Here is a 24,440-nt window from a genome sequence, read left to right on the forward strand (position 1 = left end):
CATGTCCCTCACTGGTTCACTGCATGTCCCTCATCAGTTCACTGTATGTCCCTCATCAGCTCACTGCATGTCCCTCATCGGTTCACTGCATGTCCCTCATCGGTTCACTGCATGTCTCTCATCGGTTCACTGCTTGTCCCTCATCGGTTCACTGTATGTCCCTCATCAGTTCACTGCATGTCCCTCATCAGTTCACTACATGTCCCTCATCGGTTCACTGTATGGCCCTCATCGGTTCACTGCATGTCCCTCACTGGTTCACTGCATGTCCCTCATCAGTTCACTGTATGTCCCTCATCAGTTCACTGCATGTCCCTCATCGGTTCACTGCATGTCCCTCATCGGTTCACTGCATGTCTCTCATCGGTTCACTGCATGTCCCTCATCGGTTCACTGTATGTCTCTCATCAGTTCACTGCATGTCCCTCATCAGTTCACTGCATGTCCCTCATCAGTTCACTACATGTCCCTCATCGGTTCACTGTATGGCCCTCATCGGTTCACTGCATGTCCCTCATCAGTTCACTGTATGTCCCTCATCAGTTCACTGCATGTCCCTCATCGGTTCACTGCATGTCCCTCATCGGTTCACTGTATGTCCCTCATCAGTTCACTGCATGCCCCTCATCGGTTCACTGTATGCCCCTCATCAGTTCACTACATGTCCCTCATCAGTTCACTGCATGTCCCTCATCAGTTCACTGCATGTCCCTCTCTGGTGAAAACTCTTCAGGGGTACAGTCCAGGCACGAGTCTCTCTGAAGATTCTTTCTGGTACCACAATAAAAAGAGGCCAGCTTGGGGAAACATACCAGGCACGAGTCTCACTGAAGATCCTTCCTGGTACCATAATCAAAAGAGGCCAGCTTGGGGAAACATACCAGGCACGAGTCTCTCTGAAGATCCTTCCTGGTACCATAATCAAAAGAGGCCAGCTTGGTGGATGCTAGATCTTCCTATGTGTTTTGCACACTCAAACAGTAGTCTTTCTTATACTTGACATCAAATTGTAATCTCGCTATTCAGCTGGGTAGAGAATGATAAATGTGTAGAATTATGTGATAACAGGGAATAAGTGGGTGGCTGTAGGGTCTCCCATAGCTGGGAGTGGGGACCAGGGCTGGGGTCTATTGGAATTGAAAGCAGTCAATTCAGGAAGGGATTATATTTAACATAAAAAATAAAAATAAACATTTAAAATAACTTCTTCTCCTATTGAGAAGTCATTGAACGTATACTTTTTCAAGTTTGAATTTTAATTTCAGCTCTGGTGGAGACCATAATGTGCCGAGTGTGCCACCCTGAGTAAAATAGGGCAATGTAGGCATATGCATGATACTGTGTTTCTGCCAGCAGAGGGAGCTATAGTCAATATAATGCTCTCTACAGCTCGCGGTGGTAAGGTAACGCCCACTGTTGTTGCAAACTGTCCTCCATTTTCCTGTTTCTTGCTTCTATAGAAAGTTTTTTTTTTAAATTCCAGGTCTGAAACAGTTCCTATTCTCTCAACTTTTAATAATTTGTTATGGTAAAATCAAACTATGGCCTTCTTTTTGTGCAAGCTCACAGACGTACACAATCATGTGAAAGTTGTTTTAATGTTGTGGATACTTGACATGGTTGGAAAAACATTCTAGTAAAGCTCACAGTTTACAGAGGTTACATCAAACCAATTAGTGTGGTGTTATAGCAAATTAAAGTAAATAAAAATAGAAGTTAAAGTAAATATAATAAAAGTTAAATAAAATAAATGTGCTTTAAATGTGCTCTATCTATCAATCAATATATCTATCAATATATCTATCAATATATCTATCAATATATCTATCTATCTATCTATCTATCTATCTATCTATCTATCAAATACAACGGTTCATTTTCACCTTCCATACATTTACCTCACGTTCTTCTCATTCCAAACTGAGTCCATTTCAAGTCATCGTTGAAAGTACTCCATTTAGTCAACAGTCTTGTGTCAAAGAGTTCTGGGTATTTCATCGGACAATCCGTTGTTTTAACTGACTTTCCATTTGAATCGGACATCCTTTTTTCTTTTCCATAAACATGATATAACCTACTGTGAGTGTTACAGCGCCGTCCTCCCTAAGGATTTCATTCAGCAGCAGTGACAATTGTAGCGAGAATCTAAAGACAAAATATACGTTGTAACTTGTCACTCTATATTTTTTTTTTTGGGGGGGGGGGGGGGGGGAGTGGCGGGGCACCGCTGCTAAATCAATAAATGAAGAAACACTATGTTATATACAATATGTTGCTGACGAGATAGATAGCTGTGAAATAAGCAAGACTATCAGATCCAGATGCATTTACAATAGGAGAAGGGTTACCTAACAATTCTGACAAACTAACCTTGATGCCATTGAACATTTCGGATGGTCATCGGCTAAACAAGTCCATTTCATCCCCCTCCATTGCTTTGTAGGTTACTTATTCAGCCTCTGCCACATCGTCACCAAGAAAGGTGGGCATCTAATAGGAATTCCGTTTTCCAAGGTGCTCTGCTGTGGGACAACCTGCACACAGAACGTTGGCAATCTCTTTGTCACGGTGAACTGGTCTGTGATGTCAAAGCGGAGACCACAGAGTTTGGAAAGTGGCGTGGGACCGTCGTGAGGAGTTAGTATGTTGTTAATGCGGGGGAGAGTAGCTTTCAACCCAAGGGTTTCCTCGTTAACCAGTGACACATCCACAGGTAACACGATGTAGGCATGAAGCAGGCTCTCTCCGGGGCTACACTTCGTTCTCCTGGACCAGCAGTATTCTCCATGCTCACCTGTAGAGAAAGGGGATTAGCATGTATGGTACATGTATGGTACTTGTATGGTATATGATATATGGCAGTTTCCAGCCCCACACTCCTACAAACTGAGCCACACACAGCACCACAGATCGTCTATATGCTTTTTATCAAAGGAGAAAAAAAAAAGTTTTCTAGAAACGAATGCTTTTTTCTCTCTCAGCATCAGCAATTCCCTTAGACTGTGATATATCATGTGATATAGTGCTTAATATAACATTTTTAGGGGTGGGCACCAATATTGAAAATTCAATATGATATTGATATAATTTGATATTGTTTGATTATCAAAAATGAGCAAGACATATTGTGAAATCGGTTTGTTCTTCCTGTTAACCTACACTGTTCTGTAAGAAACGCATACATGACTGTTCCTGCATGAACAAAACCCTCTCACAGACTCTTGACTTAACATACTGAACTGCCTGCTGGTGATCCATCAACAGAGGATGGGCATCCCATTGTATTCAAAGTTCATGTTACCAGAAAATTCCCAAATGGAAAATCCGCAAGCAGTTGTCTGGACTTCACAGAAAAGTGAACAGTCACACAGTTGCAATGTATTTTCTACAAACCGATTTGATATCGATATTGAATTGAAAAATACAACTGATATCGATATAGATTTTCCATATTAGTGCCCATCACAGAATATTTCTATCATGTTCTCACCTGCTGTAGAGTCTTTGAAGCGTACAGTAGGTGTATTTTGTGTCTCCAGCATAGCTCTGTAAGTCAGTACAGTGCAGCCTAGCACACACTCCGACGGTGGGTCCAGATCTTTGGATATCTGTGTCAGTAATCTGTCCTTGTCTGTACATTCCATCCCACCATCCAGTGCCCCCATGGCCAAGAGCATGGTGGACAAAACACCACAGAAAACCTGAACAGACCAGTAGTTAGCCATTCTGACCCAAACCAGCCAAAAGTCAAGTCAGGAAAAACAGTTGAGCTGCTGCCTCTTGCGGCTGCTGTGCTGAGCTGTGTCGTAGTAACTCTGGACGTGTATCCAAAATCCAATAAGCATTTTCATTGCTCATCACTCCCCCCCCCAGAAAAATATTTGTTTAGAAAGCAAATGTTGGCACTGCTGCTGAAATAGCAGTTGGGTCATTCCACCAATCCGGTGCCTTTTGAGAAGTGTAACAAAAAAAAAAATGGTCAGTGCAATTAAAAATGTGTTTTTCCTTCATTTTTTAAATAATATTTCCACACTAGAAGGTCAAAATAACACTCGGGAAATTGTGAAAATTAGAATAATGCCCATTTTGTGTAAAAGCTGTTTGAAAAAAATCCCTGGGATTTTAGCCTGTTCAGGTGAGATGGAACCTTTGGCCCAAGTCATGATGTCACCACGTGATCTGATTATAATAGAGCAATGACTGTTCCTTACCATGAAAGGCTTAGTTACAAGCCCTTAACCAACAATGCAGTTCAAGAAATAGCGAAAAAATTGACTAAATAAACAAAAATATATACAGTATATATAAAAAAAAGTAAGACAATAAAATAACAATAACGAGTCTATATACAGGGGGTACCGGTACAGAGTCAATGTGCGGGGTACAGGTCGGTCGAGGTAATATGTACATGTAGGTAGGGGTAAAGTGACTATGCATAGATAATAAACAGCAAGTATCAGCAGTGTAAAAAGAAGGGGGGGGGGGGGGGGGGGGTGTAAATGGTGTAAATAGACCGGGTGGCCATTTGATGAATTTTTCAGCAGTGTTATGGCTTGGGGGTAGAACCTGTTACGGTGCCTTTTCCTTTTGGTCCTAGACTTGGCGGTCCGGTACCATTTGCCATAAGATGCTATGACTTTGGTGAGTGGAGTCTTTGACAATTTTTTGTGCCTTCCTCTGACACTGCCTAGCATCCTAGGTCCTGGATGGCAGGAAGCTTGGCCCCAGTGATGTTCTGGGCCGTACGCACTACCCTCCATAGCGCTTTACTCTCAGATGCCGAGCCATTGCCATACCAGGCGGTGATACAACAGGTCAGGATGCTCTCGATGGTGCAGCTATAGAACTTTTTGAGGATCTGGGGACCCATGACAAATCTTTTCAGTCTCCTGTGGGGGGAAAAGGTGTTGTCGTGGCCTCTTCACGACTGTCTTGGTGTGTTTGGACCTTGATAGTTTGTTGGTGATGTGGACACCAAGGAAATTGAAACTCTCGACCTGCTCCACCTCAGACCTGTTGATGTTAATGGGGGCCTGTTCGGCCCGCCTTTTCCTGTAGTCCATGATCAGCTCCTTTGAGGGAGAGGTGTTTGTCCTGGCACCACAAGGCCAGGTCTCTGACCTCCTCCCTATAGGCTGTCTCATCGTTGTCGGTGTTCAGGCCTACCACTGTTGTGTCGTCAGCAAACTTAATGATGGTGTTGGAGTTGTGCTTGACCACGCAGTCGTGGGTGAACAGGGAATACAGGAGGGGACTAAGTACACACCACTGAGGGGCCCCAATGTTGAGGATCAGCGTGGAGATCAAGGTAGCTACCTAGACAATTTTTCCCCTGTTAGCTACTAATAGCTAGTAATAGTGATGCTTGGCCGATTTGAAACATTGCCTTCTCCTGGCAGAATTTACCTGCCTACCCTGCCTACTAACAGTTAGAAAAAAATGACATAATTCATAATGGTTTTTATTTAATTTTAGCTTGTTTTGGAGTCAAATATAATCGTTTTAGTTAAACCTTTTCTAATGGGTTTCAATGTCTTAAATTAGCCATAAATCCCCTTGTGACAGGGGGAATGGAAGCTTGTATGCAACAGGGAGTGGCAGTTGAATGCAATCTTCAAAAAACGATTTAAATAGTTAAAAGTGAGCAGCTCGCGCCTGGTTTACATTTGTAATCAGTGATAGTTTGCAAGCCCCAGCCACATCCGACAAGCTTCAGAGTCAGTGTAGTAGGAGTCAGCGTAGGTTGTCGGAGGGCGTAGCAGGATTTCTTACAAGCGTCCAAATGAGTCTTCTGCTCCTTGAATGTGGCAGTGTGAAATATGTTAAGAGATGACAAGCTTCCAAGCATTGAATGACCTTTGACCCACGGGACATTTGAGATATGTAACTTGACAAAAAAATGTTTTTTAATGATTTCACCTAATTTTAACATTCTGTCATAAATAGCACGTTCAACTTAATAAAAAACACATTTTCCCATCTCTAAAAAATAAAATAAGATTAAAGTAAGTACCTATTAAGTGCCAAATAAAGTAATCAGCCATAAATCCCTTTGTGACAGGGGGAATGGAAGCTTGTTGTGTAAAACAGGGAGTGGCAGTTGAAGGCAAGCTTCACAAGAAAAAATGTAATTGTAAAAAGAAATCTAGCCTGTCTATCTATAGGTAACAGGGTTGATGTGTTATTCTAGCCTGTCTATCTATAGGTAACAGGGTTGATGTGTTATGCTAGCCTGTCTATCTATAGGTACCAGGGTTGATGTGTTATTCTAGCCTGTCTATCTATAGGTAACAGGGTTGATGTGTTATTCTAGCCTGTCTATCTATAGGTAACAGGGTTGATGTGTTATTCTAGCCTGTCTATCTATAGGTAACAGGGTGGATGTGTTATTCTAGCCTGTCTATCTATAGGTAACAGGGTTGATGTGTTATTCTAGCCTGTCTATCTATAGGTAACAGGGTTGATGTGTTATTCTAGCCTGTCTATCTATAGGTAACAGGGTTGATGTGTTATTCTAGCCTCTCTATCTATAGGTAACAGGGTTGATGTGTTATTCTAGCCTGTCTATCTATAGGTAACAGGGTTGATGTGTTATTCTAGCCTGTCTATCTATAGGTAACAGGGTCGATGTGTTATTCTAGCCTGTCTATCTATAGGTAACAGGGTCGATGTGTTATTCTAGCCTGTCTATCTATAGGTAACAGGGTTGATGTGTTATTCTAGCCTGTCTATCTATAGGTAACAGGGTTGATGTGTTATTCTAGCCTGTCTATCTATAGGTAACAGGGTTGATGTGTTATTCTAGCCTGTCTATCTATAGGTAACAGGGTCGATGTGTTATTCTAGCCTGTCTATCTATAGGTAACAGGGTTGATGTGTTATTCTAGCCTGTCTATCTATAGGTAACAGGGTTGATGTGTTATTCTAGCCTGTCTATCTATAGGTAACAGGGTTGATGTGTTATTCTAGCCTGTCTATCTATAGGTAACAGGGTTGATGTGTTATGCTAGCCTGTCTATCTATAGGTAACAGGGTTGATGTGTTATGCTTGACCTGCTCAGTTTTCCACCACAAAACACCACAAAATGGCCAAAAAGTGTAGAACCAGCTAATCTGCATTTACACTGATTGGACTATTAGATGTTCCCACACGGATTCGGGAGAGGCGAAGGTCGATAGCCAATGTGTCCTCCGAAACACGACCCCACCAAGCCGCACTGCTTCTTGACACACTGCTCCCTTAACCCGGAAGCCAGCCGCAACAATGTGTCAGAGGAAACACTGTCCAACTGGCAACCGAAGTCACCTGGCAGGCTCCCGGCCCGCCACAGGATTCGCTAGATCCCGATTGGACAAGGACAACCTGGCCGGCCAACCCAGACACCTAACCCAGACGACGCTGGGCCAATTGGGCGTCACCTCATGGGTCTCCCGGTCGTAGCTGGCTGCAACACAGCCCGGGATCGAACCCGGATCTGTAGTGACGCCTCAAGCAACGCAGTGCCTTAGACCGCTGCGCCACTCGGGAGGCCAACTAGGGCTTTACAATGATGGTGATAACTTGGGAGAAATTTTGAGGTTAAGTGGGTTAAAGTCTTCCTAGAAGTCACAGATGGTGCATGAAGGAAAATGTCAAAATGCTTAATCTTGGCATTTTAGCAAGTCTTTATTTACATTACAAATCTGATTTATTGATCCGTTCATGTGATCCATATTAAAAAGGGGACTTTATTTAATATAAATTGCATTTAAAATTCAATATCGGTGCGCAAAAGGCAGTATTTTCATGGAACGACCCAGAATAAGAAGTGCGCAACAGGATGTTGATGCTGTTTTACAGATGGTGCTGCATTGCTGAAGCAGCGACCCAGAAACCTGGTTTCCCCTCTTGTCGCCCCCCTGTACATTTAGGTTTCCTGTCAAACTGATCCCACAGCCGGGGGCTATGAATCACTCCCTCTATTAAGAGGTCACTGTATAAATAGTTATTCACTTTTAGGTTACACTTTAAATGCAGTGTTAAAATGTCAGTGAACGAAGATACATTTTGACAGCATTTATAAATAGTATGAATTCTCCAAAGCAAAAAAAAAATATATATATATATATACTGGCATTTGACTGTTTAATCATGGTAATAATGAAATTGGAATCCAGTATTCTTGTAGTAGCATTTATTAAAGAATTTAATCAGATAATAGACATAAATTGATACAAATTCTCAAACTGTGTGATCAATGGCAATAACACATTTCACAATTTTTTTTTTTTTTTAACCAAAACTTGTTAGTGAAGCTGTGACAACCTCAGGTACATTCCATATCGTGGTGATAAATATTATGGTGGAAAATACATTGTGAAGGGTGGGCAATGTGAGGTAAATGTAAAAGGAATACATTTATTTAGTGTATCTCAAAGAAAATATAAAAAGAGTAAATATTTATCCAACTGCCAAACCCCAGAAAACGCTGTGGACCTAGTTTAGGACTGATAGACAACAATGTTGTCGAAAGGAGCACAAGGGAAGCATTGGGGGATAACAATTAAAGTTGCAAATGTAGCAAACTGAAATACTTTTTGGACTCCATATGTGCAACCAAACAAATGTCTTAACTGAAAATGATAGGCTTTGTTTGGTGAAAACCGCAGCACTATGATTTATCTCCATGCCAAAGGTTTCTACTTGTCCAAACATGAGCTATGGAGCTTTCCAAGAGGGCAATTCCCAATGGAGTGGAAAATCACAGCACATATAAGAACAACATTTTTGTTTGGGGAGATCAGAATCTTTATTTTACATAACCCAGATTTTTATTTTTTTTCAAATGTTATACTTTTGTAGAGAACTGGTTCCATGCATGTTAGAGTCCCGGGGAGAAGCCTGTTTAGATGAGAGCTCTGCTGTTATTGCCTAGTGCTGGGTCGGCTTTCCTACCCTGAGAGGGGTTTTTTTTTGGCATGGGAAGCCTGTGTTCACATTTTTGTGGGGAACATGGAGTAGCATTGCTTTAATCCCTTGCCAGTCTAGCGCTTCAGGGTTGTGAAATATCGTCGTCAAAAATAGCATCAAAGCACATTTGAAATGTCATCAAAGCAAGACTGCCAACGTTTATTCAACCAGAACTAAAAGCTGTCAGTTTTTTGTTTTTCAGAACGGAGTGGCTGCAGATCTGATTTTACTCAGACCTTTTTATTTTATGTCTCGAAGCTTCTGAGCATGTGCAGGATTCTCCAGGTATTTATTTTATTTTTATGTAGCTACTTCTTTCCCCTTCTGGGAAAAGAGAGGAGAGCAGGGTTTCATATGGGAGCTTGTCTAGAGATTTTATGAAGCCGCAATGATCCATTTTCTTTATGCTCCTCAAGATGAACACATTTCAATATTCCAATGTTTCGTCAAATTAACTAGGACATAACTAGGAAACAGCCATAATCTATGTAGGAATGTAGGCAATGTGCCAAAAGAAAACTGTAAGACAAACCCATCACATTTAAGGTTGCAAGGTTCCTGTAATTTTCCCAAGGTTCCTGTAATTTTCCCAAGGTTCCTGTAATTTTCCCAAGGTTCACAGATTTTCCAAAACTCCCGATTGGAGGATTATGTATTTCCTGCCTATTCCTTCTTGATTCTGGGAATCTTCCAAATGGAAATTCTGGAAAACCTGGGAATTTTGGGATAATTACTGGAATGCTGCAACCATGTCCACTCTATAGGTATTTCATGAGCAGAATAGATATGGGGAAGGGGTAGGGGGATTCCCTGGGATGGCATTGGGTGGGCTCCCTGGAATGGGGTGGGGGCTCCTTGGGATGGGGTGGGGGCTCCCCGGGATGGTGTGGGGGGGTCAATGATCAGTCCTCAGCTGGCAGCTGGGGGTTGCCAGGGCCACATGCGCGGGTAAGCTGAACAGAGGAGATGGTGAGGGTGCTGAACTCATCCATGTAGAGGAAGGGCACATGCTCTGTAGAAGTGGTCTGGCAGCACGGCATCTGGGGTTAGGATTAAAGAGAGGAGGAGGGAGGAGTTACCATCTGGGGTTAGGGTTAAAGAGAAAGGGAGGGAGGAGTTAACATCTGGGGTTAGAGTTAAAGAGAGGGGGAGGGAGGAGTTAACATCTGGGGTTAGAGTGAAAGAGAGGAGGAGGGAGGAGTTAATATCTGGGGTTAGTGTTAAAGAGAGGAGGAGGGAGGAGTTACCATCTGGGGTTAGGGTTAAAGAGAGGGGGAGGGAGGAGTTACCATCTGGGGTTAGGGTTAAAGAGAGGGGGAGGGAGGAGTTAACATCTGGGGTTAGGGTTAAAGAGAGAAAATCCTCAATAACCTAAAATTGGTGTCTCATTGGTGGTCCCAGTCCTACTGGTGGTACAATGTTATCCTGATGAAAACATTATTTCAAGTCATTAAGCTGAAATATTAGTGGATTTAGAATGGGATGTTTTAGCCAAATACATTTCCATAAAAAGTATATAATTATTTTTTTTAACAGTAGGTTGAAACACTGCGAGAAATGTGATAAGTCTAAAGCACAGGTGGCTGCAAGATGTTCCTCATGATCGACCTTGCACCTGGCTGTGCTTCTCACTCACAGAGCTGCTTGTTTCCACAGATATCTAGACAAAACATTGATATCTCCCCTAGCACAGCCTGGGGTCTCTCCAGGACACTCTGTTTCCCTGCTGTTTTCCCAGACCTGAGACAAATTCTCTTAATCTTGATGTGCGCCTGATTTATTTTTTTGTTAGCTTTACTGGTATGCAGGGTGGGAAGACTTCAACTATTTGAATGATTTTGATTTATGTATTTGGTGTGCTGCTTTACTAGGAACTAAACTGAACATTGAGCTTGACTTACGGACTGACTAAAATGGAAACCAGGTGTGGATCTTAGGGCAGCGGACCAACTCAGAATCCAAATATCCAATAGGACAAGCCAAAAAACCTATTATAGTAAGCTTATTCACATAATGCTAATACATTGATCACAATCCACACAATGTCCTACTACACACCAGTAAAGTGCCGTTCCTTTTTTAAGAAACATGAAGGGTTGTTTTACCTGCGAGGGGGTGTCCTGTGCGGGAGGAGCGTGTGATGGGCAGCGCGAGGGGCTCAGGTCCAGTCGGGATGTGCAGGGTGAGCACTGGACGTAGGTGAAACTCTCAGGGTAGATTACCCAGTTCTCCCAGCCAAGATCTAATGGAGAAATGAAGACAGACGGCACAGAAGGCTTAAATGCTATGGTGATGACCACAGTTATATGTGCACACGCACACACACCACACACACACCACACACACACACACCACACACACACCACACACACACCACACACACACACACACACACACACACACACACACACACACACACACACACACACACACACACACACACACACACACACACACACACACACCTTGGCCAGGTAGCAGTTGCGCAAATATTATTATTATTATTTTTATTTTTTTAAACACACACTCTATTGATGTTTCATAGATTAACAGTGTTTTATAAAAAATTTGTGTGAACAGAGCTGGTCACCTTTCAGGAAGATCTGTGAGGCCAGCGGACAGCATATCAGACCACTACTGTTGTCTGCTGCAGGACCCTCAGCCTGAGGTAAAGCCACTATGGAGAAAGGGAAAGGACATATGTGAATCAATAAGAAACATTGTGATGATGCGTCAGAATACTAGAAGCAGAATAATGCAATGATCATATAGCCCTCTTAAGCCCATTACGAACTGGCTAGCACACTTGCACGTTTGGTCAGAAGAACCGGGTTTTACTCTCCGCATTGGAAGTTACTCACCTCTGCTGTTATCTACAATTTGGATGACACTGAAGTTGGCACCACTTTATTTGAATAGTCCTTAGTAGATGGTTTGTAGATAGTCAGTAGATGTTCAATAACTGTCAACAACATTTCAACTAAACATCCACTAACCCTAAACTTAACCCATATCCTAACCCTAACCCTAATTCTAAACTTAACCCATACCCTTACCCTAATTCTAAACTTAACCCATACCCTAACCCTAATTCTAAACTTAACCCATACCCTTACCCTAATTCTAAACTTAACCCATATCCTAACCCTTACCCTAATTCTAAACTTAACCCATATCCTAACGCTAACCCTAATTCTAAACTTAACCCATACCCTTACCCTAATTCTAAACTTAACCCATATCCTAACCCTAACCCTAATTCTAAACTTAACCCATATCCTAACCCTAACCCTAATTCTAAACTTAACCCATACCCTTACCCTAATTCTAAACTTAACCCATATCCTAACCCTAACCCTAATTCTAAACTTAACCCATACCCTTACCCTAATTCTAAACTTAACCCATATCCTAACCCTAACCCTAATTCTAAACTTAACCCATATCCTAACCCTTACCCTAATTCTAAACTTAACCCATATCCTAACCCTAACCCTAATTCTAAACTTAACCCATATCCTAACCCTTACCCTAATTCTAAACTTAACCCATATCCTAACCCTAACCCTAATTCTAAACTTAACCCATACCCTAACCCTAATTCTAAACTTAACCCATATCCTAACCCTTACCCTAATTCTAAACTTAACCCATACCCTAACCCTTACCCTAATTCTAAACATAACCCATACCCTAACCCTTACCCTAATTCTAAACATAACCCATACCCCAACCCTTACCCTAATTCTAAACGTAACCCATATCATAACCCTTACCCTAATTCTAAACGTAACCCATATCCTAACCCTTACCCTAATTCTAAACGTAACCCATACCATAACCATAACCCTTACCCTAATTCTAAACTTAACCCATATCCTAACCCTTACCCTAATTGTAAACGTAACCCATATCCTAACCCTAACCCTAATTCTAAACTTAACCCATATCCTAACCCTTACCCTAATTCTAAACTTAACCCATACCCTAACCCTTACCCTAATTCTAAACATAACCCATACCCTAACCCTTACCCTAATTCTAAACATAACCCATACCCCAACCCCAAATTTTATCAGCATATCGATTGCGCAACCAGGGGAGGAAAGACCTTGGACCATTGTTACTCGACGCATATAAGGCCCTGCCCCGCCCCCCTTTCGGAAAAGCTGACCACGACTCCATTTTGTTGATCCCTGCCTACAGACAGAAACTAAAACAAGAGGCTCCCACGCTGAGGTCTGTCCAACGCTGGTCCGACCAAGCTGACTCCACACTCCAAGACTGCTTCCATCACGTGGACTGGGAGATGTTTCGTATTGCGTCAGATAACAACATTGACGAATACGCTGATTCGGTGTGCGAGTTCATTAGAACGTGCGTTGAAGATGTCGTTCCCATAGCAACGATTAAAACATTCCCTAACCAGAAACCGTGGATTGATGGCAGCATTCGTGTGAAACTGAAAGCGCGAACCACTGCTTTTAATCAGGGCAAGGTGTCTGGTAACATGACCGAATACAAACAGTGCAGCTATTCCCTCCGCAAGGCTATCAAACAAGCTAAGCGCCAGTACAGAGACAAAGTAGAATCTCAATTCAACGGCTCAGACACAAGAGGCATGTGGCAGGGTCTACAGTCAATCACGGACTACAGGAAGAAACCCAGCCCAGTCACGGACCAGGATGTCTTGCTCCCAGGCAGACTAAATAACTTTTTTGCCCGCTTTGAGGACAATACAGTGCCACTGACACGGCCTGCAACGAAAACATGCGGTCTCTCCTTCACTGCAGCCGAGGTGAGTAAGACATTTAAACGTGTTAACCCTCGCAAGGCTGCAGGCCCAGATGGCATCCCCAGCCGCGCCCTCAGAGCATGCGCAGACCAGCTGGCCGGTGTGTTTACGGACATATTCAATCAATCCCTATACCAGTCTGCTGTTCCCACATGCTTCAAGAGGGCCACCATTGTTCCTGTTCCCAAGAAAGCTAAGGTAACTGAGCTAAACGACTACCGCCCCGTAGCACTCACATCCGTCATCATGAAGTGCTTTGAGAGACTAGTCAAGGACCATATCACCTCCACCCTACCTGACACCCTAGACCCACTCCAATTTGCTTACCGCCCAAATAGGTCCACAGACGATGCAATCTCAACCACACTGCACACTGCCCTAACCCATCTGGACAAGAGGAATACCTATGTGAGAATGCTGTTCATCGACTACAGCTCGGCATTCAACACCATAGTACCCTCCAAGCTCGTCATCAAGCTCGAGACCCTGGGTCTCGACCCCGCCCTGTGCAACTGGGTACTGGACTTCCTGACGGGCCGCCCCCAGGTGGTGAGGGTAGGCAACAACATCTCCTCCCCGCTGATCCTCAACACTGGGGCCCCACAAGGTTGCGTTCTGAGCCCTCTCCTGTACTCCCTGTTCACCCACGACTGCGTGGCCACGCACGCCTCCAACTCAATCATCAAGTTTGCGGACGACACAACAGTGGTAGGCTTGATTACCAACAACGATGAGACGGCCTACAGGGAGGAGGTGAGGGCCCTCGGAGTGTGGTGTCAGGAAAACAACCTCACACTCAACGTCAACAAAACTAAGGAGATGATTGTGGACTTCAGGAAACAGCAGAGGGAACACCCCCCTATCCACATCGATGGAACAGTAGTGGAGAGGGTAGCAAGTTTTAAGTTCCTCGGCATACACATCACAGACAAACTGAATTGGTCCACTCACACAGACAGCATCGTGAAGAAGGCGCAGCAGCGCCTCTTCAACCTCAGGAGGCTGAAGAAATTCGGCTTGTCACCAAAAGCACTCACAAACTTCTACAGATGCACAATCGAGAGCATCCTGGCGGGCTGTATCACCGCCTGGTATGGCAACTGCACCGCCCTCAACCGTAAGGCTCTCCAGAGGGTAGTGAGGTCTGCACAACGCATCACCGGGGGCAAACTACCTGCCCTCCAGGACACCTACACCACCCGATGTCACAGGAAGGCCATAAAGATCATCAAGGACATCAACCACCCGAGCCACTGCCTGTTCACCCCGCTATCATCCAGAAGGCGAGGTCAGTACAGGTGCATCAAAGCTGGGACCGAGAGACTGAAAAACAGCTTCTATCTCAAGGCCATCAGACTGTTAAACAGCCACCACTAACACTGAGTGGCTGCTGCCAACACACTGACACTGACTCAACTCCAGCCACTTTAATAATGGGAATTGATGGGAAATGATGTAAATATATCACTAGCCACTTTAAACAATGCTACCTTATATAAATGTTACTTACCCTACATTATTCATCTCATACGCATACGTATATACTGTACTCTATATCATCGACGGTATCCTTATGTAATACATGTATCACTAGCCACTTTATACTATACTATGCCACTTTGTTTACATACTCATCTCATTTGTACATACTGTACCCGATACCATCTACTGTATCTTGCCTATGCTGCTCTGTACCATCACTCATTCATATATCCTTATGTACATATTCTTTATCCCCTTACACTGTGTATAAGACAGTAGTTTTGGAATTGTTAGTTAGATTACTTGTTATTACTGCATTGTCGGAACTAGAAGCACAAGCATTTCGCTACACTCGCATTAACATCTGCTAACCATGTGTATGTGACAAATAAAATTTGATTTGATTTGATTTGATTTGAACCCTTACCCTAATTCTAAACGTAACCCATATCATAACCCTTACCCTAATTCTAAACGTAACCCATATCCTAACCCTTACCCTAATTCTAAACGTAACCCATACCATAACCATAACCCTTACCCTAATTCTAAACTTAACCCATATCCTAACCCTTACCCTAATTCTAAACGTAACCCATACCATAACCATAACCTTTACCCTAATTCTAAACTTAACCCATATCCTAACCCTTACCCTAATTTTAAATGTAACCCATATCCTAACCCTTACCCTAATTCTAAACGTAACCCATACCATAACCCTTAACCTAATTCTAAACGTAACCCATACCCTAACCCTTAACCTAATTCTAAACGTAACCCATACCATAACCCTTAACCTAATTCTAAACGTAACCCATACCCTAACCCTTAACCTAATTCTAAACGTAACCCATACCATAACCCTTAACCTAATTCTAAACTTAACCCATACCATAACCCTTACCCTAATTCTAAACGTAACCCATACCCTAACCCTTAACCTAATTCTAAACCTAGCCCATCCCTAACCGTAACCTTAGCAGGCAGTTGCTTATCAAAAGATAATTTGTTGATAATTTGACCATCTGAAAGTATTTGTATTGTGTATGTGTGTTTATTATGGATCACTATTAGCAGCTACTCTCCCCGGGGTTTATTAGGGATCCCCATTAGTTCCTGCCAAGGCAGCATCTACTCTTCCTGGGGTTTATTAGGGATCCCCAGTAGTTCCTGCCAAGGCAGCATCTACTCTTCCTGGAGTCTAGACACATTAAGACACTTATATCACACATAAAATAAAAAAATAAAACAGTACATCATATAACACTGTCACACCACCACATATCTACAATACAAAATGTATGATACCACTGCTCAACAATATTATAATGTACGTGTGTGTACTGTGTGTTAGTCTAATATAGTAGATCAGAGGGTCATACTATCTCAATTAAGTGGGATCCTGAAGTTCTATTGTCCCCCAAAAATGTGTCTACCTGCTTTGTCCTGGGTCTTGTGAGAGATGGCAGAGAATGCGGTCTTCCATTGCTCTCTGATGGCAGTCAGTCTGTCCGCCGTCACCTGGGGCTCCTGCTGCAGGTTGAGGGCTCCAATAAGGGTCTTTCTGATGTCATTCAACAACTCTCCATGACACCTGCACACGGAACAGACAAATTAGTTTATTGCAAATCAAATCGAGTTTATATGTAAAACAGTCAATTGAAACTTAATTTGCTTATTTTCTGACAATAAAATATTTGTAGCATTCCAGTTGTCTTTTTATTTCAGTATTTATTTTTATTTTCAGTATATGGTCATGAAAATACTTTAGAAAACAATTCCTGGTGCCATTTTTTTTACACAATTCCTGGCAATTTTTTTAAACACAATTCCTGGTGATTTAAAAAAAATTTTTTTTTTACTAAGACATCTTTGGTAAGACAAATAAAATTTGGCCGAATTTGGCCCGTGGGCCTCCTATTGCCTTTGACCGCAACAGAGAGAAGGAGATTGTAATGTTAGCAATGGAGCACAGCCACCTGCCTTCTCTCTCAGGCATTCACAGTCATGGCTGGCTACACTTCAGATTGCATAACCATTCCTGTTCTTTTCAATCTCTTGCATCCATTTTGTGAGAATTCTCTAAAAGAATCAACAAGCACTATTTTGTGCATGAAATATTTAGATGGACTTCAATCAATGTATTAATGTCATGCTGTTAAATTGGGGGTACTGTTGGTGATTTAATCTGAAGATGATTTTACAAATCCAACCGGATCAACCTTTAGGTAAAGTATTAAAACAGCTTGTTCACTCAGACTAAAGTTGGCTGTGTTACCAAAGCATGCGTTGTTAAATCTATAACCGGAGACCATACTTTTTCAGGCAGTTTGTTCTCACAATCTCTATTTGAGGTGGATCGGCTCTATGTCTAAAGATAGTGTTGCTGACAGTGCTGTTCTTCTGTCTCTGGAGTGTTGCAGACAGCGTTGCTCTGTCTCTATGCCTTGAATGTTGTCATGTAAGAAAGATTGATAGTGTTGTTCATGCCTGGGGAGAACACAATGTTACACTTAATACTGTAAGGTCAGCTCTCTCAAATCTAGATGCAGCCAAGTAAACCTCTCATACAACACCCGGCTCATTTCACGAGGCCTCAGCAAGCATTTATCAACGGTGACCTTGCAAGTCATGATATAACCTGGTGCAGCTGTATGGGTCATCAAGATTTAAAATAGCCTAACACTGGATATATGGTTGGCTTTTTCAAGTCTTGATGACCTGTAGAACTGGGCATGGAATTTAGAAAATAACTTATGTCAGGGATTGGCACAATGAGAACATACTAAGTTTCTGTGTTGGTTAGAAGGACAGATTATTTAACCAAAACGCCATTTTGAATGAAATTCAAAAAAATTGAATTTTTTTTGAATTATTTCCAGAATTGATGTGTCCTCTATGACCTTCTGACAATTTTTTTGAATTGTTTCCAGAATTGATGTGTTCTCTACGACCTTCGGACTATCCAGTGATGTGTCGCTCCAGTGAGAGGTGATACTACTAACCTGGCGGGGTGGAGGACGGCAGAGCCAGTAGCTGCAGCGGGTTCCTTCTCCGAGGACTGGAGGACAAAAGATTTTCCCAGAGAACAACCAAAGAGCACCAGCATCATCACAAAGTGCGCAAAATACATTTTTGGAAAGATGGTGGTCAGTCTGGCCTCTATGCAACTATCAGAGCAAATACAACCAACTTGTGGTTTTGTGGCAATAAATGAATTTGACTATGTTCAGTAATGAAGGAAGAACTAGGTGTTCTTCAGTTGGCAGAGGAGGGGGCTGTACTGGTACAACTGATAGTGACGCACTGGTAGAGGTCTGGTTATCCAATGGAAGCTCACAACGGGGCAGGAAGAGAATAGCTATTGTTTGTATTGGCCTGGAAACCTCAGCTTTATCTCCTCGTACACCAGGTTGTCCTTGGAATATTTTACATTGTTTTTATGTCCTGCAAGTATGAAACAGTGTTGGGGTGATAGAGAAGGACCAGAAAGAAAGAGAGAGAGCTGAGAGAGAAAGATTAGGAGAGACAGAAAGATTGAGAGAGAGCTGAGAGAGAAAGAGAGAGAGCTGAGAGAGAAAGATTAGGAGAGACAGAAAGATTGAGAGAGAGCTGAGAGAGAAAGATTAGGAGAGACAGAAAGATTGAGAGAGAGCTGAGAGAGAAAGATTAGGAGAGACAGAAAGATTGAGAGAGAGCTGAGAGAGAAATATTAGGAGAGACAGAAAGATTGAGAGAGAACTGAGAAAGAAAGATTGAGAGAGAGAGAGACTACTTACCATAGTTGTATAGACAAAGAGCATCATGGGTAATGTGCGTTGAGACTGAGCACATTAAATGGTTGAACTGATTCCTGTCCATCGTTATTGAATTGTTATAAAGACGTGGTTATGAAACCAGCAACATATAACGGTCTTGTCAAGTGGGCAATACATAATGTCTGACTGGCTGTTACCTCAGAAGAGATGTGTGTGTGTAACCGTTATTTAACGAGGCACGTCAATTGCCAGGGTGGCCTAGTGGTTAGAGCGTTGGACTAGTAACCGAAAGGTTGCAAGTTCGAATCCCCGAGCTGACAAGGTACAAATCTGTCGTTCTGCCCCTGAACAGGCAGGTAAACCCACTGTTCCTAGGCCATCATTGAAAATAAGAATTTGTTCTTAACTGACTTGCCTAGTAAAAAAAATTAAGAACAAATTCTTATTTACAAATGACGGCCTTCCCCGGCCGACGCTGGGCCAATTGTGCGCCGCCGGATGTGATTCAGCCTGGAAGAATAGATAATATGATACAAACATTAATTTGCAGATGTTTCTTAAAATAAATTAAATAGCCTACTTCTCCTGAATGAAACAAAATTATGTAATGTAATATGCTTCTTTCATGGAGAAGAGCAACAATGTCTACGATATCTAGCACAAGACCTGAGAGTACAGCTGCTGTCATATGCTTTGTATTTAAAGCTTTATATTTGATATTACTTTACCTGAACCATCTAGCAGGGCATACAAATCAGATCAGTTACATAAAATATCCAGAAGGGATGGAACACCAGTAAACAAGCTCCATATGAAACATCCAGTAAGCTGGGACACCAGTAAACAAGCTTCATATGAAACATCCAGTAAGCTGGGACACCAGTAAACAAGCTTCATATGAAACATCCAGTAAACAAGCTTCATATGAAACATCCAGTAAACAAGCTTCATATGAAACATCCAGTAAACAAGCTTCATATGAAACATCCAGTAAACAAGCTTCATATGAAACATCCAGTAAACAAGCTTCATATGAAACATCCAGTAAACAAGCTTCATATGAAACATCCAGTAAGCTGGGACACCAGTAAACAAGCTTCATATGAAACATCCAGTAAACTGGAACATCCAGTAAACAAGCTTCATATGAAACATCCAGTAAACTGGGACACCAGTAAACAAGCTTCATATGAAACATCCAGTAAACAAGCTTCATATGAAACATCCAGTAAGCTGGGACACCAGTAAACAAGCTTCATATGAAACATCCAGTAAACAAGCTTCATATGAAACATCCAGTAAGCTGGGACACCAGTAAACAAGCTTCATATGAAACATCCAGTAAACTGGGACACCAGTAAACAAGCTTCATATGAAACATCCAGTAAACAAGCTTCATATGAAACATCCAGTAAGCTGGGACACCAGTAAACAAGCTTCATATGAAACATCCAGTAAGCTGGGACACCAGTAAACAAGCTTCATATGAAACATCCAGTAAGCTGGGACACCAGTAAACAAGCTTCATATGAAACATCCAGTAAGCTTGGACACCAGTAAACAAGCTTCATATGAAACATCCAGTAAGCTGGGACACCAGTAAACAAGCTTCATATGAAACATCCAGTAAGCTGGGACACCAGTAAACAAGCTTCATATGAAACATCCAGTAAGCTGGGACACCAGTAAACAAGCTTCATATGAAACATCCAGTAAGCTGGGACACCAGTAAACAAGCTTCATATGAAACATCCAGTAAACAAGCTTCATATGAAACATCCAGTAAGCTGGGACACCAGTAAACAAGCTTCATATGAAACATCCAGTAAGCTGGGACACCAGTAAACAAGCTTTACATGAAAAAACCCACAAAGATTCCATTGATTGAGCTTTGGATTTTTTATTCAGCCCATCATCGAGGGAAGCGGAGAATCATAAGACCTCTCTTTATGAAGGCTCCGTCTCAAATGGCACACTATTGCTTATAAAGGGCCCATGGGGCTCTGGTAAAAAAAAGTAGTGCATTATGAAGGGAATAGGGTGCTATTTGTGACTCAACCTGTTGATAATAGTGACTTGCCATGAAAACTGGGAGTTGGGTTGATAACCAGACAGTCCTCCTTGTTAAAGGGGACTGCAACCACCACCTCCCTATAGTGCTGGCCCAACATGAAAGGTGGCAATCTTCCACTGATAACCAAGAAAATGTTATTTTAGCTTTGCACCTGCCATGCAAGGACATAGATTCCAGAAAGCAGCCAAACTGTCTGAGAGAGTTAAATAGAAGTTATGATTACAGCTACTGTAGCGTCTGTTACTGCGGATATCTCATGATCAGTCGAGATCTCGTTACAGAGACTCTAACTGGGTCAGTCGAAGTAAACATTCACTCACACGACCTGAGACGAACTTGAACTCTTTCTCTCTGACACTTCAAATAGCCAAATGTGCGGAGTAAAATACAGTACAGAACCCATGAACCATAACATCAACAGAGACATTTTAGACAAGCTGATACAGAACATGCCAGGGTTTCTACATCCAGATCAGCCTAAGCTGTATCTGATAGACATCACAGACCCTGGCCGACAAATGGGGTCTTTAGCAAGCTTGACATGAACCGATATGAATGTCAGTTAGTGGTTCAACTAAGGGGTAGAGATTCATCTGACATCACTATCACTGTAGTCTCTTGTGACTGTCCTATCAGGGAAGGGTGAGAATTCAACAAGTCAAACCAATTATTTATATTGTTCAATGTTGCTGGAACAATCAGGGGTGGAAATGTCCTCTTAAAACATCTCAGGTCTGGTTGGCACAGCCACATCACTCCAATATATCCAGCATTGCATCCTTACTATAGTCAAGATAGCTTGTTCCCCCTTGGGCCATTGATTTACCACTGTTGTTATCATAGTATCAAAGTTGTCCATCATACATTGTAATATCCTTTTTCGACTCTTATCATACATTTTCCAATAAGGCGACCCATAGAGAATATCCAGGTACAACAGCTGTGATATTTAAAGACTCAATACTTTCCTGTGATCACTGTGGGCTAAGAAGGTGTTTTTATTTTGTATACTGAACAAAAATATAAAGTGTTGGTCCCATGTTTCATGAGCTGAAATAAAGAGATCGTAGAACATTTTCATGTGCACAAAAAGCTTATTTCTCTCAGATGTTGTGCACAAATTTGTTTACATCCCTGTTAGTGAGAATTTTCTCCTTTTCCAAGATAATCCATCCACCTGACAGGTGTGGCATATCAATAATCTGATTAAACAGCATGATAATTACACAGGTGCACCTTGTGCTGGGGCCAATAAAAGGCCATTCTAAAATGTGCAGTTTTGTCAAACAACACAATGCCACAGATGTCTCAAGTTTGGAGGGAGCATGCAATTGGCATGCTGGCTGCAGGAATATCCAGGAGAGCTGTTGCCAGATAATTTAATTTCTCTACCAAAAGTCATTTTAGAGAATTTGGTAGTAAGTCCAACCAGCCTCACAACCGCAGACCATGTGTATTGCGTTGTGTGGATGAGCGGTTTGCTGATGTCAACGTTGTGAACCGAGTGCCCCATGGTGGCAGTGGGGTTATGGTATGGGCAGGCATAAGCTACGAACAACGAACACAATTGCATTTTATTGATGGTGATTTGAATGCACAAAGATACCGTGACGAGATCTTGAGGCCCATTGTCGTGCCATTCATCCACCACCATCACCTCGTGTTTCAGGATGATAATGCACTGGAAGCTGAAAATGTCCCAGTTCTTCCATGGCCTGCATACTCCCCAGACATGTCACTCATTGATCATGTTTGGGATGCTCTGGATTGACGTGTACGACAGCGTGTTCCAGGTCCCGCCAATATCCAGCATCTTCTCACAGCCATTGAAGAGGAGTGGGACAACATTCCACAATCAACAGCCTGATCAACTCTATGTGAAGGAGATGTGTCAAGCTGCAAGAAGCAAATGGTGGTCACACCAGATTCAGACTGGTTTTCTGATCCACACCCCTACTTTTTATTAAGGTACTGTATCTGGTCGCATATCTGTATTCCCAGTCATGTGAAATCCATAGATTAGGGCCTAATTTATTTATTTCAATTGACTGGTTTTCTTTTATGAACTGTAACTCATTAACATCTTTGAAATGGTTAAGTTTATATTTTTGTTCAGTATAGTTTGGAATTTTGACCTCCTGTCGTATTTTTATACATTTCTAGACATGCCAGTAGTAAGTTAGAGAGGCATGGCAGGAAAGTGGCTGATCAGAGCCCTATCGCCAGAGGTTCAGAGTAGGCAGCGGTTACAATGCAGGGGCACAGCAAGGCATTGTTTATGGTTAGAACATGAAGATGAATAAAGACCTTGACTGTGGCCTATTTCCCATGGTCTCCTCACTGAGGGTCATGGAGAGATGGAGCACAGGCCCTGGGGGAGAGGTAGAGTACAGGTCCTGGTGGAGTACAGGCCCTGGTGGAGTACAGGCCCTGGTGGAGTACAGGCCCTGGGGGAGAGGTGGAGTACAGGTCCTGGTGGAGTACAGGCCCTGGTGGAGTACAGGCCCTGGGGGAGAGGTGGAGTACAGGTCCTGGTGGAGTACAGGCCCTGGTGGAGCACAGGCCCTGGGGGAGAGGTAGAGTACAGGTCCTGGTGGAGTACAGGCCCTGGTGGAGTACAGGCCCTGGTGGAGTACAGGCCCTGGGGGAGAGGTGGAGTACAGGTCCTGGTGGAGTACAGGCCCTGGTGGAGTACAGGTCCTGGTGGAGTACAGGCCCTGGTGGAGTACAGGCCCTGGGGGAGAGGTGGAGTACAGGCCCTGGTGGAGTACAGGTCCTGGTGGAGTACAGGCCCTGGTGGAGTACAGACCCTGGTGGAGTACATGTCCTGGTGGAGTACAGGTCCTGGTGGAGTACAGGCCCTGGTGGAGTACAGGCCCTGGTGGAGTACAGGCCCTGGTGGAGTACAGGCCCTGGTGGAGAGGTAGAGTACAGGTCCTGGTGGAGTACAGGCCCTGGTGGAGTACAGGCCCTGGTGGAGTACAGGCCCTGGGGGAGAGGCGGAGTACAGGCCCTGGTGGAGTACAGGCCCTGGTGGAGTACAGGCCCTGGGGGAGAGGTGGAGTACAGGTCCTGGTGGAGTACAGGCCCTGGTGGAGTACAGGCCCTGGGGGAGAGGTGGAGTACAGGTCCTGGTGGAGTACAGGCCCTGGTGGAGTACAGGCCCTGGTGGAGTACAGGCCCTGGTGGAGTGCAGGTCCTGGTGGAGTACAGGCCCTGGTGGAGTACAGATCCTGGTGGAGTACAGGTCCTGGTGGAGTACAGGCCCTGGTGGAGTACAGGCCCTGGTGGAGTACAGGTCCTGGTGGAGTACAGGCCCTGGTGGAGTACAGGCCCTGGTGGAGAGGTGGAGTACAGGCCCTGGGGGAGAGGTGGAGT

General features: G+C 43.2%; 1 protein-coding gene and 1 long non-coding RNA gene across 2 annotated transcripts; both read right to left on the reverse strand.

Moving 5' to 3' along the window:
* Window positions 1-2,201: 2,201 nt before the first annotated feature.
* On the reverse strand, window positions 2,202-3,821 carry LOC139422687 (uncharacterized). Its single transcript, XR_011635748.1, has 2 exons — window positions 3,491-3,821; window positions 2,202-2,794 (listed from the first exon to the last, which is right to left on the reverse strand). It is a non-coding gene; the product is annotated as an uncharacterized lncRNA (long non-coding RNA).
* A 5,725-nt stretch (window positions 3,822-9,546) lies between these two features.
* On the reverse strand, window positions 9,547-18,373 carry LOC139421852 (uncharacterized). Its single transcript, XM_071172979.1, has 5 exons — window positions 18,236-18,373; window positions 16,667-16,824; window positions 11,541-11,627; window positions 11,056-11,192; window positions 9,547-9,990 (listed from the first exon to the last, which is right to left on the reverse strand). The coding sequence occupies exons 1-5, from the start codon at window positions 18,361-18,363 to the stop codon at window positions 9,853-9,855; spliced, it is 648 nt and encodes a 215-aa protein (XP_071029080.1). The 5' UTR covers window positions 18,364-18,373; the 3' UTR covers window positions 9,547-9,852.
* Window positions 18,374-24,440: the final 6,067 nt, after the last annotated feature.

The sequence above is a fragment of the Oncorhynchus clarkii genome, chromosome 12, assembly GCF_045791955.1.
Source record: "Oncorhynchus clarkii lewisi isolate Uvic-CL-2024 chromosome 12, UVic_Ocla_1.0, whole genome shotgun sequence".
Taxonomy (NCBI): Eukaryota; Metazoa; Chordata; class Actinopteri; order Salmoniformes; family Salmonidae; genus Oncorhynchus; species Oncorhynchus clarkii.